Source organism: Natator depressus, chromosome 23 (genome assembly GCF_965152275.1).
Source record: "Natator depressus isolate rNatDep1 chromosome 23, rNatDep2.hap1, whole genome shotgun sequence".
NCBI classification, from domain to species: domain Eukaryota; kingdom Metazoa; phylum Chordata; order Testudines; family Cheloniidae; genus Natator; species Natator depressus.
The window spans coordinates 2199270-2220460 of NC_134256.1; the positions used below are offsets into that span (position 1 = coordinate 2199270).

General features: G+C 41.9%; 1 protein-coding gene across 1 annotated transcript in view; it reads right to left on the reverse strand.

Moving 5' to 3' along the window:
- Positions 1 to 21191, reverse strand: part of BICRA (BRD4 interacting chromatin remodeling complex associated protein) — a 111175-nt gene that overhangs the window by 24800 nt on the left and 65184 nt on the right. The window contains exons 2-5 of the mRNA XM_074937300.1: positions 7958 to 8003; positions 6146 to 6188; positions 5361 to 5426; positions 1873 to 3870 (exon numbers count right to left, since the gene is read on the reverse strand). Coding sequence (XP_074793401.1) covers positions 1873 to 3870; positions 5361 to 5426; positions 6146 to 6188; positions 7958 to 7998 — 2148 coding nt within the window. The 5' untranslated portion in view covers positions 7999 to 8003. The remainder of the gene's footprint in view (positions 1 to 1872; positions 3871 to 5360; positions 5427 to 6145; positions 6189 to 7957; positions 8004 to 21191) is intronic.

Here is a 21191-nt window from a genome sequence, read left to right on the forward strand (position 1 = left end):
AAGCCTTATATTTAAAATGAAATGTCCTCACCTGTGTTACTAACAACATCCAAAAAAATTTAAAAATTAAATAACTTCAAGCTTCCCTTTACTGTTCACCATTACTGATGCTGTTTGTTTACTTTTTGCACTTGGGACAATGAAATGAGACTGATTAGTTTCACTATCAGTTTCTACTCCCCGAGGCAGAGCTCTAAACTAGGCTCTGCAGCCTTGGGAAAGTTATTTAACCTCTTTATCTCACATTCACCATCTGTAAAATGGGGCTAATATTACTTTCTCAACTACCTCATAGGAGTGTTGTTACAGCTAATTACTTAAATGTTTCTACAGTGCTTTGAAAACGTGGAGCATTATATAAGAGGTAATTTAAATATTATTAGTCATGTTCTGTAAACCCCAAAGTGAAACTGATTATGATTGCTAACTCTCTGCCCTTCTACTTGCTTTATATACATTAACTAATGAATCCCCACCTCTATGAGGCAGGTATGTACGATTAGTATCATAATCACTTTTAAGATGCTGCTGTGTTCCAGCTACTGCAGGAGACTGTCTTTTAATTTAAACAACTTTAATTGAATTAAAAAAGATAAAAACCTTTCTATTCATAATAGGTTATGTAACACCCCTCCCCCCAAAATCCCCCCCCCCTTTTTAAACTACCACTACATCTGGGGCCCAACTTAGCTGACAGTGACCACTTTAAATGGATTATGCAGTTACTGTATCATATTGGTGAAGCAAGTGTATTTAGAGGAATATAAAAACAAAGAAAAATCACAGATGACCCAAGTTTTGTATCTTGTAACTTGCCAGAGGATCTTAGTGACATTGGGACAAATGTAACCCTAGTATGGGGGAGGCACAGCTCAAATGATGTCAGTAGTATTTTGTCCATTTGTGTCAGAGGTAAATCTGGCCCATTGTCTTTTGGAGAAAGGTATGTGTGAGGATGTTATGGTAAACTGATAACACTACTTTTACTTACTATTTAAGAGGAATTTAAAAAAAAAAAAATGTAAACCCCTATCTTCTCTCTAATGCAATTCAGTGACTTCAACAGGCTTTAGATCAAGCCTTCATCTTTTTTTGAATTAAAGAATAAAAAGACGATGGTTTAAACTGATACCCAAAAGAAGGGAAAAGCCTGATCTAATCTGATATTATATAAACAGATGAGATGAGTCCTAGCTGCTTTGTGTCTGCACTCCTTAACAGTGTACATAGTGACTGCCTCAACACTTGTGATAGTGGGAGATGCTGAACTGGCAAGCCTGGACACTGAACACTTATCCACAAACAGAAGAACACTGCCAGTGGCTGTGCAAGTCTCCCCTCACTAATTCGCCTCAGCAGAGAACTGGAGATAAAATCTAGGGGAGCCATGGGAACTCAGTCAACATGGCATGTTTATTGATCAGCTTCTTTTCTGTGACTGCCAGCCATGATGGGAGCTTTTGTGATCTGGATGCAAGTACCACTAACTCACCTACTCATTCCACAGAAGTGATCGAATGGACAGCAGATGACAATAGGTGCCAGATACTATAAACCTAGGCTAGATTCAAAGTAGGTAAAAGGCTACATACTCATTACCAAAGCCCTGAGACCACCCAGTTCTTGTAGCAGTTTTAAATTAAAACACACATACTAAGTGAGTAGTCTTATGATGGGATAACCACCTTTGAAACATCATTTAAAAAAATAAGTCTTGCTATAATACAGCATTTGTAGAGTGCCCAGTCTATGAGGAAAGATTAGATTATGCAGCCTGAATCCTATAACTCTCCTTTGCCTTCCTCACAATAGGTAAAATAAGTGAGCCAACTAGCAATACTACTAACGTGATCATTAAAATATTTCACTTACCTGTTGCAGAAACATCTGCATGGAATCTTGGTTTATGACAGTTCCAGCAGCTGTCTGGCCCAAGATGATCTTCTCTGGACTGGACGCCAAGTTAGGGCTGGGCTGTGAAGTCACAGGTAGCTGTGCTGGCTGCTGAGGAGGCTGCTGCTGCACATTCAGTTGAAGCTGAGGTGGAGCTGGAGGCTGGGATGCAGTCTGGACGGTCAGTATAGAGGACTGGTCACTGCTTGGCAGGAGGCTGGTGCCAGAAGCGGGCTGCGGCTGAATGAGGCCTGGACTCTGACTGCTGGTGGTGGCAGATGCCTGAATGCTCACAGCTTGGTTGAGGTTCTCAGTGGAATTTAACATAGCAACTTGATTTGGCAGAGTTACACCTTGGATAACGGTCTGCCCAGTCTGACTGATGGCACCACTGGCCAATGAGGCTGCAGCAGAGGGCTGACTCTGAGTGGTCAAGCTGCCAGCTAGAGAGACCGGCATCTGGAACAAAGTTGGCGGACCCACCTGACCAGGCTGTAGCTGAATAGGTGCAGAAAGAATGTGAGCCGTGCCATGCGCATTCTGTGATGTAAGCACCTGCCCCAGATTCAGCTGGCTAGCTATGTTCTGATTGGTGAGGATTTGGGCAGGCAAAGCCTGATTGGTTATCAGCGGTCCACCAGGCCCTTGGCTAGTTATGATGTGGGCTTGGCCACTAGGGTGCGAAGTTGTTAGGATCTGTCCTCCCATGTTAGCCTGCAAGGCTGAGAGCTGCTGGGGTATCTGAACAGCAGAGGCACCTGCTAACTGCCCAGGAAGAAGGAACTGGTTCTGACCCTGTAACATGGCCTGAGGAACATGCTGCGCAGGGATGACAATACTGCTGCCTTGGTTTAGCAAGTGGACACTCATGGGCTTGCTGAGGGCTTGCTGCTGTGGTGGAGGTTGTTTGAACATGTTGGCAGACAGCCCTTGCGGGAAGCCAGACAGCACCACATTCTGTCCTGGTTTGCCCGCCATAAAAGTCAGGTTCTGTTGGGCCTTCTGTTGTTGCAGGGCAGCCTCGTTCTGGATGGTCAGGGTGGTATTATTGGGACCAAATGGCTTGGGGGTGATCTGGTACAGCTTTTGTTGCAGGACCCCTGCGGGTTTGGGCTGAATTGGCGTGGGTGTTCTGTGGATGATCACGTTTTGGGCCTGCACCAATGGGCTGCTTAAGTTCGATGTGACTGTGAGAGGCTGGGAGCCTTGGGTGGCAGATACGTTCCCAAACATGGAGTTTCCATTCAGTGTGGTAGTGGCCACTGAGGGCAGGTTCTTCTGGATGACAAGGCCAGCATTCTGTGGAGACACCCCCGTGGAAGCGAGGGTAACCTGCTGCTGCTCAGGTGCTGTCTGGGTGATGTAACTGCCAACAGGCATAGTGGCCACTTGGGAGGGCTGAACTTGTTTTGCAATGATTTGCTGAGCTGACTGGTTAATAGCCATCACCTGTTGCCCAACTACTTGAATTGGCCCAATTCCCAATGTCCCACTTGGGCTTCCATTAGGCAAGCCCTGAAGGTTGGAAATTGGCTGTATGGTAACATTCCCCAAGCCAACCTGCTGAAGAAAAGGCTGAACACTGATGGCCTTATTAACAACGTCTGCTCCCACTGACTGCTGCACCAGTGCTTGATGTGTCAGGACTGCAGGCTGCTGCAACCCAATTAGGTCAGCCCCACTGGAGAAAATCTGTGGCGTGCCATCAGAAGCAGTCTGAACCACTGGCTGAAGTGTAGGGAGCTGGAAAGACCCCAGGTCCAGTTCTGCCTCTGCCTCCAGAGTCTGTTCTGTAATGTTAGCCTCTTGCAGGCTCTGCTGGAGAATGTCACAGGGCTGGTCTGAGTTCTGAAGATTCGCCCCGCCACCAGATGGTGACCCCAGGATGTCATCTTCTAAAAAGTCTAGGTCAACGCTTGTTGTGTTCTGATTCTGTTCAGTGTTCAGATGGTTGCCAGAGGATTCTTGTACATGCAGCTAAAAGGTTTAAGATTGGGGTGGGGGGAAAAGCATTTAATTCAAACCCATGGAACAGAATTTTTAATCTTTCTGTGCTAAATGGTTGTGCACCCTTACTGGGAGCTGTTAAAATGCTTTTGTGATCCACCCTAGAGTTGACTGCATCTCAGTGTTGGGCAAAGTGATCCCAATGTAAAGTTTGTGTCTCAATTTGCTAAGTACATTTGTAAACCATCTTGCCGTCCCCACAAGGTGCTAAATAAATGCATGATGTTATTAAAGGGAACCTGAGGCACAAAGATTAAGTGCCTTGCATAAAGTCACATCGTGAGTCAGTGGAAGAGCTGGTAACAGAAGCCACATGAGCAAACTCACAGTTCCTTTGCTTTAGCCACTAGACTTCTATAGAGCATAAATATAAGAAAGAGAGGTAATAGCAACAGAGTTTGGAAAATATAATGCCTTTGTATTAATCAATTAATTAAAAAGTAGAATAAAATTGTTGTTGGAACTAGAACTGAGATCTCCATATTCCAAAACTAGAAAAATCGTTTCTTGCCACTGACATTCAAATGAGCTCAGACATATGCCTCCATACACTGGCTGACCTTAGAGGGTGAGCTCCTCAGAGCAGAGACTGTCCTTGAGTGTTTGGAAAGTACCTACCACACAGTGGGCACTATTGGCTTTATCATGTCAATGTTTTGTATGAGGCAATTTTGGTTCCATTTGTTTTTGGATCTACCTGAAATTAAAATCTGACATTTACATCCAAACTCCTGGAAAAGCTTCTTTGCTTTCCAACAAGTACCATAAAGCATCAGAAGCTTTAATAAATGGCTTTTCCTAAATAAAAACAAGCTCAATGTAGTAAGAAAAGGGTAAAAAAAGTCACTAAGCTCTCTATTATATTGCAAGTACAAACAGCATACTTGGTGGAAAATAAAAAATACTGCCCATGATTCCAGTCAGATTTGTGCAAAATAATCAAGCGAGGATTTCCAGGGTCATATCCACCTGTTTCAACTTTATCCTACCTATCTGTCTGTAAACAAAACTGAGCACTCCCAACTCCAATCCTACATTAGAAGAAAGAACTAAGAAGGTGCTACATGTTCCTTACAATTTCTTTGTAACGTTCAGCCCCATTTCCCCCACAGTCTTTAAAGGATAGTGGTCTCATCATGCTTCCTTTTTTTGCTCCTCTGTATTCTCTGTCCTCAAAGTTTTCCCAAGTTTATAGAAAAACAAAACACAGACAGAGAGAGGTGTGCGCGTATGAACTCATTTCCCCCTCCCCCACACATGTGGGGCACACATTGAACCCATTTGTTCTTTCCTGCCCCAACTTTTCTTTAAGATTTTGGGGAATAATCCATGCATCCTGTGTAATTTACTCACACTGGAAAACAGATTTATTAAAAACAAACTTGTGAAACAACAAAAGACAGGTTTCTAAAATGAATTTACCAAGTAACAATTTAAAAAAAACCATTATAAATACATACCCCAGCACCCTCAAAGAAGGCACTGGCTGCATCTCCTGTGTTGTCCAGGAGATCATCACTGTCGATCTGCAATTAAAAATATTTTATTTACTTTATTTAAATAGAATTAAACTGAATTTAGTGCTGACACTGTGAACGGTGATGACTGGCAGTCACTGGAGACAGGTGAATGCTCTCCCTAGCCACAGAGCTGGTACACCATTTGTAGCAGTTGGGCAAGCTTCCTTCACATGCATTGCCCCCTGCCAACATGCCTCAAACTTGATGTGGAGAGCCCCAAATCTAGAGGTGGGAAGGTAGTTCTTTCTCCTGGACTCATTCAATACTTGGCTTCTCTGATGAAGGGGCAAACAAGTACCAACTGTAGCAGCAGATATTGTAAGGTAGACACTCACCTACTAGGAGACAGACAAACTTATTTTGCTCAGGTCAGCAAACAATAACTAGAAGATAGGGATTTATGATCGCTAGCAACATAGGTGACTAGGTTGGGCCCATTCTTGTAAACTGTTCTGTGCAGACGATTGTGCATGTATACTTCTAATGACTTCAATGTGGCTCTGCATGGAGCAGTTTGCAGGATTGGGTCCTTAGAGACAAAAAATTCCAGAACCTATTACCAACCCCCTGAGCTACCCAATCCCTTCCCCCTTAAAAAAAAAAAAAAAAAAAAAAAAAAAAGACATTCAAGTTAGGGTTTTTTCCCCTTTAATTTAAATTTCACTGTCAAAAATGTTTGAATTTTAATATTTTGATTAACAAAACAAGTAAAAACCACTACTCACCTTTTCAGATCCATGTAAAAAATCATTCAAAGCCTGAGGATCACTGCAAAACAACATATGAAATTGTTTAAGGAGAGAATGTACAACCCAAATTTTAATCTGGAAAGAAATACATGTCCCTAATGAATATATTCACATAACTGGGCATCCACTTGCATTCTGACCGGTGGAAATCTCAGTTCACTGCTAGGGGATCGCTGTTATTTTTTTGACCGTCATTCCTCAGCTGCACTAATGTGGGCAGCAGTCAGTTAATATTGCTTCTGCCAAGGCCAGTAACTCCTGACATGCCCTGTCCTGTCAGGAGCACAGAAAAGCCAGGAGGTTCTATCATGAAAAATGTTGCATTTTGGTGAATGAAATGTGTCAATATGGACCTGAGAGCCATTTGGCTGCTCTATCACCTCAGGGACAGAATCAAATGTGGCTGCATTTTGAATAAAAACAATTAGGTCCCGTACCCTAGAACATTTTTACAAATTTAAATTTGATACAAGATTTCAACCGTCTAAAACTAAATGACCAACAACATACACAGCTTTATGCTCTATTTTTATATTACATAAATATACTGATTACATAACTTTACTGATTGTAAATGGTGATTTTTCTTTTTAGCCTACTCTGTCACTAACATGCTCTTATTCCCCCTCCTCTGTTATTTCTGCAGGGCCCTACTTATCAAGTCACTGACAACAGTTCTATAATTGCAATAATCCCTTTTGGAAAATTAGCCGGTTAACAAGTAGTTTGTCAAAACATTAACTGTTCTGAGTTAACCTCAGGCTACTAGCTAACTAGTGCTGATGACAGCTTTCACCAGGCACTTCTCTCAACAAGCACTTTGCAACAGTGCTGTGAGACGGACTATAGCTGTACATTTTTAAGCGTGTGCAGTGCCTAGATGCTATAGTTATTGGCAAAACACTACAGAAATTAGATAGATTTATCCACATATGCATTAAATGGAACAAATGAAAAACAGAATGTGCAGAGTTAATCTACTGTTAATGTCTATTTCCCTATAAAAATCAGCTGTGCAAAATGTTCTTAATTAAACCTACACAAACAAACAAACAAAAAAAATAAGTGCAACAAAACATGAAACCACAAATGTTTCAAACAAGAAAATCAGAGCTGGTTCAGCCAAAAAACTTACTGCCGCTTAGAAACCCTTTCAGGCAAACCTAAGACACAGTGATGGTTCATGATTTCAATACAGAATTTAACTTGAAACTTTGCCTTTGAGTTTTGTATTGATATTTTGGATTCATTTAAAAGTGAAATCCAGGGGATACAAGTAGATTAAAATCAAAGAAAAGGCCTGCAGGGGTCCCTACGAAGAGACGCTGTTTAGTTTCACAAAGGTTGCTGTAAAAATTTCACATACAATTATTAATTATTATTATTTGTTTGTTTGCAGAGAGTCTACAATGTGGTAGTCTCTTTCAGCACAGCAAAGAAGGGATAGTCCCTGCCCCAAAGAGTTCACAATCTAAGACAGACAGGGGTCAGGGAAGGGGAGTAACAAGATTCACTATGGAAAGCATGGCAGAAGTGGGCAGTGCAGGGGCCTTTAAGAGGAGTTCAGGGAGGTTGAACCATGCAGACTGAACTGTATGGAAAAAAAGCATGGAGGCAACTGTTTGAGAATGAGTGCAAAAATGAATTCCATGGAAATGCTCTTAACTCCAAACATAGAATCTCAAGTCTTTATCCCCCACCCACCCCACCCAATACCCTAGAATAGTACAGAAGATGATAACTTAGCGAATTAGCATGGGGTCTGCTTCAGGAGGTGGTACTACTTACCAAATTACATCTAACAAGCATCGGCCATCTTCATCATCCATGTCAACTGAAAAGAGGGGAGAGAGACTGCATTAAAATTAGAAAAATACAGCTGTGCCATGCAGCACAAACTGTACTTATTAACTGCTGCCTTCCCATCCCCATCCTCCCCCCAAAACCAAACAAAAACAACCCCCCATCCACCCCTTAAACCCCAAAACAACATTTTGCAATTCAAAAGGTCTTTCTTTCACAGACAGACCCAATATATACACCTCATTTTATCCTGCTTATGGCAGATGAGTAATCTGTTAGTTAGATCATTGCTTAGGTGCTCATAGGTCTTTGGGCTTCAGCACCTTAGAGCATAAATGCACGTGTTAGCACATTCCATTCTTATTATTTATATTGCTGTGTAATTTGGTGCTGGTTAAAAGAGCCAGACTGCCAGCCCCTGAAGTTTGAAGTCCCCTATTTCTCCAAAGAGAGACAGTGACAAGTCAAATTGCAGGTCCACGCGCTGGCCTCACCAACATACCCCAAGCCTCTAACATACTTATGGGGAATGTATGTATCAGCCTTCATTCAATCTTTAGCTTCCCGGCTGAGACTAGGGTGGAGCACACAGCTAGTCCAATTTATGGTTGCAGTTCTTCTGATGTGAATACCTGTCCACTGGATACTGAAGAGCCATCAATAACTTTCAGTCACTACTGATATAGGCTGGATTTGAAATGGTGACCTACAAGTGAAAGGTTCCAGCTCCATTTCCAGTCCATCAGGCAGCCTCTCTCTCTCTCACTCACACACACTTACTTAAAATTAATGCTTATGAAAATCAGTCCCTTGCTATCAGCTGGCAGCATGAATTCAGGTGTTTGTTTGCAAATTTATCCCTCACAATAACAACCCCTCACCTCATCTGGGCCTCTTCAGAACAGATGGGGGCCAAATAAATTCAACTGATTCACTATTAAGTGAAACCCATGATAAGACGTTAACCATATTAGAACTCAGCTCTTCAGATTGAATATAACATCTTGCGGACATTTGCTACAGAAGTAACTAGAATTACTTTGTTGTGTTTAAGAGGTTAGTTCTACACCACAGGGATAAAACACCCTTCCCCCTAGTTTTTGCACCCCGTGTTCTGGACATTTGTTTTGCATATTAAATCACAAGTCTCTTTTGCCTCAGACCTGACTGGGTTGAGCGTGCAGGGGGAAGAATCATCCCAGCTGACTTCGCAGTCATGGTTTGATCTTCTGCAAGAAGTTCTCAAAACGGATTCACGTGACTTACAGCCAATTATATGCTATCACATTTTAACTAGCTCTAGACACCAGGGGGCCACCTCTCAAAAAACGCTAGGTGCAGGATGCATCTGGACATTCCCAGGGTTGGTGAAAGGGGGGAGAAGAGAGGCAGGTGCACAGGATGGAGTGCGCACAGCTCTCCATACAGAAACAAATGAGCTGTCTTGTCTTAAAGGGGCTTGAAGCTGGTTTGTCAGCTGCAGCTAGACAACTGCTAGAAAACCATTAACACTCCAGTGGTGATACTCAGCTACAGTACAGTACACATAACACTGAAGACTATATTATTGACCCCTTCAGATGTACATGCTACTTCTATTAATGTTAATGAGTAGTCCTCAACACACATTAGTTCCATATAAAATCACATTGCCAGAAGTCAGTTTCCTGCTGTGAAAACACTTTAATTCAAGGGGGTTTGAGTTTTGCCTTTTTTTTTTTTTAATACATGAAGGGCATTAAATAAAGGCTACATTGTGGCTCCCTTGGCAATAAGATGCCATATAAGAGAAAGCTGCAGTAGGGATAGTCTGTGCCACAGCCCTTGAAGGCAAAGACTGAATCACTGGTGACTGATACTCTTGGTGATCAGTCTTGGTTGGTGTGGAGGACCCTGAGGTTTGTGCTTGGGAGGTACCAGAGGCACTGAAACCACCACCTCCTGACCCAGTGCCAATGGAGTCCTAGACTTGTGGCTTTCTTATCACGCCACTGCACCATAAGATGTATTCAGTTCTCTTGGGCTGAGCTAGTGCTCAATTTAGGCAGGGCTGGATCAGACCTCTCTGAAGTGGATTTGAAGGAAGATTTAGCCTCATGCTTATGAAAATGCTCCCTGCTCTCCCAACAAGACCCTGCTGAGACATCTGCGGGAGGCAGACTCCTTTGCTCCTGATTTGGACCTCGTGGCAGGAAGTGCACTCTTTGCTGAGTCAGGCTGACATACTGGGGGATGGGGGATGTCCCCAGCCTGGATCCGATTGTGGCCTCATGGCCTTTTTCATAAGGTGCTTCCTAAGGCAAGTTCCCGTCCTTCCCAGGTACAGCTGGGAATGAACAGCAGATATTGCATCTTGCCACAATGTGGACTTCCCCATGGCAGTATAAGCAGAATTGGTGGTCATCAGTGACTGAGAAGGATCGTGGGCAGAAAGCACAGATTTTGAACCCTGGAGTTTTGGACATAGTCGAGTACCCAAACAGGGTATGGGGCAGGGGTTTCTCCCTAGGTCAGGGAGACTAAATAACTAAAAAAAACTCACTAAAAATATCAGATAAAAATTTTAAAACTCTAGAATATAAAAATGATTTAGATACCTAAATATATTTTCACAGATAAAGAAGAAAGCCGAAGCTTCGGCTGGAAGTTCTGACCGAGACCATGCGGTGGGTAGAAGGAACAGGAGATGCAGTCAGTATGCCCTTGCCCTTTATCAACTTGGTCGGAGGAATACGGTCAGCCAGGGCGCACTGTGGACCAACACACACTGCTTTCAAAACCCTCTGGCTCCAGGCATGGGGAGTGCATGCGTACCCACAATGGAATACACATAGGACCAGCACTTGAAGAAGAAACATACCTTTCTTCATTCTGAAAGAAAGTGTTAAAGTCCTATACCGAAGGCAGAATCTTTTCCATTTCAAATGGACACAAATAGGATAATTTTCCAACTAATTTTTAAAATTCTCCCCTCTTCACTGTTTATTAGAATCCAGTAGAAGTTTGAAGAAGAAATATTTCCTGAGAGGCATACTCTGATAAGGACTCATATTAAGGACTGCTAAAGGAGTAAGGACCTACTCGTGATTTCAATGGAACTATTCATAGAATGAGCTGCTACTCAACATGAATAAGGGTATCAAATTGGGGCCATTAACAAATAATTTTCCCTTTCAAAACATGCTGTTTTGTTTTTATTAGGTTTGCTCATGAACAATGGACTGCTGGGGTTGATTAATTTTAAGGAAAGAAGAAAGCACTAAAGCATTGATTTAGAATGGCCTTTGCATGGAGATATTCAGACAACAGCACACAGTGACTGTTACTTCTTTGGACATGACTAAGTCACCGATCATCATTTTTGCCCATTCATCTCAAAGTGGAGAGCACACTCTGTTGGTTTAACAAATAGCATGTGGCAAGCCTTCATCTCCTTTCACCTTACTGGAATGGTATGGAAAAAGCAATCGCAAAGTCGCAGTTCTCCAGACTCCAGCACGTATAGATTAACACTGCTGCCTTCTCAAACACATAACATGCAAAGACATTTTCTCCTGTTCATTTCAAGACACCATTCAAAATTGCCTTTGATTTAAAAAACTCTTTGTTAGTCTGGAGCAAATTATCAGACAGACCATGCCTTTCAACACTCGTCCAACCAACTAGCACTAGACTCCTCTGTTTCTTCACCAAATCTCTGCCATTCTGGGTGGAAGAACCTTCTTCTCCTTGGCAACCTTCCTGTAGCTCTTTACCTATTAAATTCACCACCTGTAGCCAGACAGCCAGCCCCCCCTCAGACCAGCATTGCTGGAAACACACGGGAGCCAAAACACCAGGGCACTCCAGCACAGCCTTTGAAGCTGTGAGAAGCACAGGTGTGCTGCGACAATGTGCCTCTGGGAACGTATACAACAATTGGGCTCACAGCAGGCAGAGGCGCTGTGACAGACATGGCTCTTAGCCCCTACTAAACAGCATGATGCACACACACCAACATCCTAGGTGGGAAAATATTTACCCTAATAAAAGGAATGTCCAGTAGTTGACACTTATTGTTTCTCTCCCTTGCAAGTGTAAACTACTCTTGCGAGAGCTGGCGTCACCCAGATAGACCAGCCCCAATTTGGTAAAGAAAGGAGAAAGAGAATAAAGGAGTACAGAGGTATAAGTAGGGGACCTACAGCACCATGATTTTTGAGTGCTTTTCACTATCTATCTGCTGGTCAGATAAGTGACAGCCTCCCAAGGCTTCTGCAGCTAAGAGGGTCCCTAAGCCTTGTCCCTTATTCGTCTTTCCGCGGAATTGAGTGACCGATCCTGGCTTGGCACCGCTGGAATCGAGAGATGCAAGGAGGGTAAGAAGCACCCACACCTGATCTCCTATCTTTAGTGTACACATATTTTGAAATAGAGCTCTATACTTTGTTTTCTTTCTTTGGGATTGTAGCTTCAGTTTTGTAACTTGTTTGTGTGTGTAACATCTCTACACTTAAATAAGTAGGCACTAGCAATTTTGTAACCACATGATTAGAATCTAGTTTAATAAATTTTGGTAACCATTTATGCATAAGCCTGACTTGTTTCTCTGGTTTACTGTGAAGCAGCCAACACAATTAAAGAACCTCAGCCGTTTTGGCTATAAAGCCTGGCCATTAGGTGAGAGTACTAAGAGCCTAGCGTTGAGTTGTGCCGCCTCCACGGGGCAAACTCTTGGGGCACCTGTCAGTCAATCCTGACTGCCCGCTGCGAAGGAGCTCTGAGCTCTAGCAGTTAAAGTCACGGGTGGTTAGGACCTTGGGGCATCCGTCAGCCTAGCCCGGGCTGCCCGCCGCGAAGGGACAGTGCGTCCTAGCGGTTAAAGTCACGGATGGTATAAACGGGCATAGCTGGCACCTCACCAAACATCCCTGGCCATCGGCTAACACCACCTCATTTAAAATTTCATCAGAAAGCATAACTCTTCTCTACTGCTGTTACATCATAGTTTCCTCCTCCTCCTCCCGCCCATGCCATTATTTAATTCTTATTGTATTTTTAGTTCTCTAAAGCATTCTGATGATCCTGCTTGTGGGAAAGACAGTATATACAACAAAATTGTATTGTATTACACTGCGAGAGGTCTCAAAACACTGACTGATTTGGTGTACAAATAAAACCATCATGATTATACCTTATACCGGGAGGGAGGGATGGAAAGAAGGAGGGGAAAAGGAGGAAAATCTTTTAAAAAGTTTATATAACCATGGATTATTATCCAATTAAAAAGTCTAACAATTTCATTCTGCTCTGTCATTCTAGTGCAAAGCAGTTTTATGAGCATTTAAGGGTTTTATGAATGAAAATGTTATTTTTTTTCTCGCCCTTGCACCCATAAATAATCTTAAGTATAACAAATAAGGACTTCACTAAAGCTTTGTCTGTTTTAAATGCAAATTCACTGGAAAACACAGGCTTAAGTGAAGCGGCCACTGCTGTTCACTGAGAAAATGTTAATATTTTGGAGGAATCAGAGACTCCATAATTACCACTATGATAGGGTAGATTAAACCTACTCTATGAGCTAACTGACTTTAACCCTTTTCCTGACTATACGCCTATATTTGAGCTGGAAGGTGTGAGTCCCAGTTTGCACACATGTATCCATGCTAACCTGAGCAAAGCCAGTGCAGGTACAGCCACGTGAACTGGGAATCATACCTCCCAACTCAAGCGTAGATGTGCTCATAGATCTCCCAGTAGTTCCAACTCCAATTCACAAGGCAGGACTCCTAAAATCATGAGACTACTTAAAGATTTTTTAAATCTCATAATACAGTTTGAGTTATTTTGATTTACCTTCTGTTTTTCAGACCTTTAGAGGTCATGTTTATAAGCTTTTCTCCACAACCAGGAAGTCCATATGTTTACTTTAAAAAAGCTGAGATTCTCATGTATTCACTTGACTCCAGGAGCTAGGGCTTTATGAAACACATCAAATATCACAAGGCTTGTGATGAAATCATATGAGAGTTGACGACAGCCATTGTCTTCAGTAGTCACTATGCTGAATTTATGTCATCCCTATTTTTTTTCCACAAGAGGAGTAGACAGTGGCATAACCACCAGATTATGAGGTCACTGTAGTAGGAGCAGGAGAAGCTGGTGTGAAAAGAGATGATTGAGGGAACAAAATGCCATTGGAATGAATAATTCGGCCAAAGGGATACAGAAAAATAAAGGCAAAATGATTTTGTTTTGGTGTCAGTGCTTCTTCCCCACACTCACCCCCCTTTAGGTTATTATTTAACTAGTGCCACAAACATGGATAGTTTGTAGCACTATTTATAGTTTGAGCAGATGTTTTCAGAGAACTATCCACAATGTGCAGCGGCAGTCCAAAAAAACCTAGGAACCACTAGGAAAGGTAGTAAATATCATAATGCCACTATATAAATCCACGGTATGTCCACACCTTGAATGCTGCATACAGCTCTGGTCACCCATCTCAAAAAAGATATATTAGAAATGGAAAAAGGTACAGAAAAGGGCAAAGAAACATAAGGGCAGGGAACAGCTTCCATATGAGAAGACATTAATAAGACTGGGACTGTTCAGCTTGGAAAAGAGACGACTAAGGGGAGATATGATAGAGGGCTATAAAATCGTGAATGGTGTGGAGAAAAATTGTTATTCTCCCCTTCACATAACACAAGAACCAGGGGTCACTCAATGAAATTAATAGGCAGAAGGTTTAATACAAAAAAGAGGAAGTATTTCTTCATCCAATGCACAGTCAGCCTGTGGAACTCATTGCCAGGGGATGTTGTGAAGGCAAAAACCATAACAGGGTTCAAAAAATAATTAGATAAATTCATGGACAATAGGTTCATCAATGGCTATTAGTCAAGATGGTCAGGGATGCAATCCGATGCTCTGGGTGTCCCTAAGCCTCTGATTGTCAGATGCTGGGACTGGATGACAGGAGATGGATAACGCGATAACTGCCCTATTCTGTTCACTCCCTTTGAAGCATCTGGCATTACCCACTGTCTGAAGATAAGATACTGGGCTAGATGGACCATTGGTCTGACCCTGTATGACCATTCTTATGTTCATGAATGGTACTTTACAGATTAACGTGAGGACCCCAACCCACAATGAGAATCTCACAGGCACTCCCTTGTGCTTGCATGGAACCCCATGGAAGTCAACGGGGCTCTGCATGGATGGATGCATGCATGCACAATTTTCCTTGCTGTATTGGGGCCTACCCATCAGCTTGGAGGAGAGTTTACAATCTCAGTTAAAGGTGACCTGCAGAGGAATTTAAAAACAAACAAACAAACAAAACAAAAAGCCTGGATAATGCAGAAAGAAGGCTTGAAAAGTTTTGCTTTACGGTTTGCGTTTTACATGAAAAATCTAGGTCCTGGTACAATCTACAGTGACTAGAGACTTAGTGAAATTATGACACCAAAAGATGTTAAGAGAATGTAGAAGTTGAGCAGCTGAGAAGGGAAGCAATGCTATTTAAGCCACTTTGTTTATTTTTGTTAATATGTATTTACCTTCATTGACTGATTAAAGATTTTGGAGAAATAAAGAGACACTGTCAATAACGCCTTAAGTTAATGCGACTGAGCTCACTAACTTCCCCGAGACACCCTCTATTCTCAGGAAATCCTCCTACAAAAACACTAGAAAACTAGACTTTACATTTCTGATATTTCTAAGGTCAAAAATACAGAGAAACAAAAAGCAAACTTAAAAAAAAAAGTCCTTTTACGTCTCCTTAAAGATAAAAGCAACACATGTAGGTGAACAACTCCAGATGGAGTTAAGGGATTGGAAGATGAATGTGACAACAGAAAGACTGTGTGCTAGTTTAGGCAATACATGTAGCTTGAGAGCGTAAATTTAACAGATTACAGTGACTGTCTTATTTATAATTGAGTAGAGGTTTCTGTAGGACATTTACACATCTTGTCTCTACAACATTTCAAAGGTCCTAGTGGCATTTATCTTTCCAAATGCATAGAGAAGGAGCATTATAACTCTTATTAGTGTTGAATTGTTGTTGCTGATGGCCATCATATTGCTAAGAATCATAGATTGTGAGGCCAGAAGATACCATTAGGATCATGTACTCCTACCTCACTTCATGATGCAGGCTGTAGGTTTTACCCCCAATGATTCTTCCATCTAACCCATCAACTTGTTGAAGCACACCATCGCTTCTAAGAAAGACATCCAATCTTGATGTAAAGACTCCGAATGATGGAGAATTTACTACAACCCTGGGTAATTTGGGATGTTATGGGGAACACTATGGACAGAAAAACATTCCCACCCTCCTTTGTTGACACACATGAATTTGTGATGGGCATATACCAGAAAGGTTTGGCATTTCCTGACCATAAATGTCACCTTGTAATGCTAAAAATATAAAGTAGAACTGCAGAGGGAAGGGGTAAACTAACAGGAAATGCAATATAAAGACCAAATTCTCTTACATGTTGCTTTCAGTTCAATTTTTAGGACTGCAGAACTATTCCCATTATCACTTTTCTATGAAATCTGAATGTACTAATGCATAATATTAACAGCAGTTTTTAATTATTTTTGAAGATTCATAGACAAAGATGTTCCCTATATAAAACAAAAAGACTTAGTTGAAGGAGACAATCAACAAAGCCCACAGTCATAGAGGCCAAGAGTCAGCAATACAAACTAACCTTCCTCTTAATTTCTACGGTAACGAACTTTATGTCTGAAGAGTTAAATAAAACAACAGGATCCAATACAAAACTGTGCTCCTTTATCCCCACAGCTAACAATAAAGACAGTCATTTATCTATACAGGAAAAGCGGCCAACAAAGTGTACAGTACCCACAAGAACTACCTTCTTAATTTAAAAAGTGACTATTTATAGCACTGGTGGGGAGATCCAGAAAGCATATGGAAGCACTGATAAGCACCTAAACTTTCTAATGTTTATCCAAAGCCTCTCGGTTTTACAGTTCTTGTGGAAACTGGCTTTTCAGTGATTTCCAATACTTCATGCGTATTTTCGGGCTGGAAATGCTGAAAGAACTGCTCCTCTCATGGTATTCTGAAACTTTCATTTGCCTGAACCTAGAAGGGCAGGGACATCATGAAAATGAAAAAAAAATGAGGGGGGAGTATAAAAATTATCCAACCTTTTTGTCCTGTATCAAAAAAGGTTCAGTTCAAGTTTGCAGTGAAATTTAAAAAGGCTGACTTACTTGTTCTTACAGCCTTATTTACAGACACTTGCTGTAATTTACGCAACAGGCTTATTTTAAACCCTATCCCACAGATCTTTACAGTAGCCAGTAAAAGGAAAATGTGTCCTTGCTTACCTGAAAATTTCCTTTCTTCAAGTAATAAAGTCCACAGATCTGTTACAATGGGTACTTCACCTCCTTGCAGGTTGCGTGCAAAACCAGACCTGTCAGTCTCTAGCAGCAGGCAAATACCCTACATCCAGATGAGACAGCTTTCACAGCCAAGATAATTCAAATCTACTTTCTTACATTACAGATTGTGTTAAATATACTTTGAGGAAAAAGCATAACAATTTCTTCTACTCCAGAGCATGGTAATTTTCATCTAATGACGACAAATCCAAATCCTTGAATGTCCATTTCCATTTCTATTATGAATGATTGTTTGTCTCTGGGGTGGGTCAGGTTTGTGGGACTTCTTACTTGAAGAAAGGAAATTTTAAAGTAAGCCCAGATAAACTATCCTAATCTTCTTCATACTAAGGACCATAGATCCATTACAATGGGATTTTCATAGCAGTGTGCCTTCAGGGTGGGAAGCAGGATCATCCTTTAAAAGTGGACATCCAAAATGTGATAGTGTGTGCGTGTGTATATATATATATATATATTTTATCTCCTCCACCATATCCTGGGCACTGAGGTGTGGAGAAGACTTCTGCCAAAAGAAAGGAAATGACACTGGCTAAGATAGGATGACTAATATGCAGAACTCAGTGAAAGTATGTGCTGATGGCCATATGACCATCTAGCAGATCTCAAAATAGGAGACATGTCTACTCTGACCTAAGACTTTCCATGTTCTTAAGGACTTGACTTACATGCTTAACCAAAGGAGGAATATTTCTTGAAATTTACCTAGGGAATGAATTCTATGACAGTTGTGAGGCCCGCCTGTCTGAATTAAAAGTACAATACTGAGTCTCTTGAGAGAAAGCCACCAATGGAAAGCCTGCTCTAATGGACAGAAAGTATAATGACATCTCCTGAAGAGGTTTATTCTAGGCAAGGCTGTAAGGAGCAGAATGAGGTTCCAAGGTTGTGCTCTATGACCTTGCAGAGTTGGAATAAGGTTGATGCCCTAAGGAAGCAGTAAATGTTGGGATTTGTACAAACTTGTTTTTCTTGAATATGCTGAGATTATACTATAGATACTACCTTTTTGTTAGGCCACTCATTCCTCCACAATAAAACCTTCCAGAAGAAACTCAAGGCTATGTTTCATTGGTATAGCATGGTAATTAAACTGTGAACTTTGCACCAGCCCGTAGAATAGATTCTGTCTGTTGACTTCTCTTTTGGAGTCCATGATAGCAATAATCATTTCATCCAAGCATTTATTTTCAATCTGTCTGGTCCCAGATGGAGGATCGGTTTTGAAATTCCAAACCTCTTTTGAGAGACAGCAACACCTAAAAACCCCATGCTAGGTTTATCAGGCCCAGGAGCCAAAGCCTTTTCAGCCAGAAAGGCATACATGGTATCACTGTTGCTCTCTCATTCCTATCTTTTGTATTATCTTGGGGAGCACTGGAAAAGGTGGGAAGACATACAGTGGAGACCTTGCCCAGCTTTGCGAGAGGTCATTCCACCCCCTGATCCTGACACTCAGACAGACTGAAGGGCACTTTATTTATTGTTTCCAGATGCAAAGAAGTCAATCACCAGCTCACTAAGTTGACTTATGATGAGCAACATACTTCTGGGTGTCAGAGCCACTCTGCTAATCCACCTTCTACCAGGTAAGCCTTGGAGTTCTTCTCCCCCTTGGGCAATGTACGGAGATAGGAAATTTTGCTCCACCCAGGACAGAATAATTTCTCTCTGGGGTAGAACTGATTGTGTTCTTCCCAGTTATTATGAAAACTATCAGACATGTTGACTCTTGCCACCAGGAAGTCATCTGGTCTGTTATCCATGGAGGGCAGTGTTCTCAGAGCTCAATAAACCACTGCGTCCCAGCTGGTGGATACTGGGCTCTCTCTTTCTGGTTCCCATTCCCTGAACTGAACCAGAAGGATCCCTTCAAAATACCTGATTCTCTGCATTCACTAGTGGGAGTGGAGAATATACAACTGGAGCTAGTTTTCTGTCCATGACTAAGATAGAGCGAGATGAAGAGACACCCAGAATTACTGGCAAGGTATCATATGACATCTGGACCACTGAAGCTCTTCACAAAACATACGAATTGTCTGAGAATGGTGAAATGGGAGTGTTTTGAAGATGAGCCTCCTTTAGGAATTTATTTGGATGTTACAGACAAGGCCCCGTTCTGCTTGTTCCCAATTCTCAGAGATTAGAAATAGGATGGACAGCAGGCTGTAGTGCTCCAGTCAAAGTATATAGTGGATTATTTCATTTGTGTCATGGCCTTTTCCATGGGTTGCTGAGACTGGGAATGGGACAAAGCTTTTCCTGAAATTCTTGCATAGCTCCCAATTTTGACAACATCCAGTGACCTTAATTGATTAAAGCACTTTTGCTCCCAAATTGAAAGAGCCTGGCACCAATCAGGGGTCTACTATAGACAGGGTTGGTTGGAAGACCTTTAGATAGCCCTGAGGCAACAGAAAACAGCTAATGACCCTGCACTTGTTCTAGCTACCACTTGCACAGAGGCATTTTCTCCTGTTGTAATTCAGACTCCTTCAACTTGCCATATGACCTGTATTCCTTCCTATAGTTTCTGGCATGAGTCAGGATTGTAAATCAACTTTTCTTATCACTCTGAACAGCCTCACCTTTTCATAAAGTTTCCCATTGTATTGTCAAGATAGCCATGGGATAAATGGATCCGAATCCCTTTCTTTCTTTCTAGGGAGAAGCCCTGAGACTATATGATTTTTAGGCTGAGAGGAAACATACTCGCAATACTGTCCACCTACATTAGCACTCCTTGTGAAAGCATGCGCGGGCATGCAGGGTTTCAGATGATAGTTCATATTTGTTTGTTTATTTGTTTTGGCCTGATGGACCCGGAGACATTTTATATCCAAAGGAAGGGGCTGTGATTGTATGCCTGTGAAGGGCTTGGCTTGGCTACCTGTGAAGGGCTTGTATAGTGAACAGGCCACTCTTACAGGTAAAATGTCCCCTAGTTAGAAACATCGAGTTCTTGACCACTGGGGAAAATAGTCACATTTATTTTCTGTAGTGATAGCAGGTTAAATTTTGATGGGTACACACTGAGGAACCTTATATAATAGGGGCCAGGGTGGGAAACTGGGGTACAAGGAAATAAATGGCATGCCAAGAGGTCCTTTACTGCCTGCCAGTTCTTCCACCTCTGGACTACTGTCCCTCTTTTCACTGCACAGCCATCTGCTGAAGGGAGGAGGCAGAGGTGAGGAATGGCGACCTGCAACAGAAACTGGGAGCAAAAGAGACAGCCCAATAGTTAGGGCTTGGCGACCCACAGCAGCAGCTGTGAATTATAATGCAATACTTTCCCCATCTTTTAGGGGTGGCAGGAAACCACTATCCTACTATTGCATTACCCCACTATCACACCTGCCCAGGAAGAATGAGGAGAGATATATAGCTATAGATTGTCTGGAGTAGCTGCAGACTTTCTAAGCATAGTTTCACAATATTCAGTATACTTTTGCATGAAAGAGGCTATCCTGTGTGTCTTAGTTTCTTTTTGTTTGTTTTAAAACATATTTTACTATTTAATTAACTAAGGCTATATCTACATTACAGACTATGTCAGCATAACGGAGATGGCTTAGGGGTGTGAATAAACCACCCCCCTGAGCGACATAAGTTACACCAACATAAGCACTCATGTGCACAGTGCTATGTCGGTGGGAAAGCTTTTCCTGTTGACATAACTTCTGCTGTTCATGGAAGTGGTTTTATTATGCCAATGGGAGAGCTCTCTCCCGTTGATATACAGCATCTTCACCAGATGTGTTGCATCTGT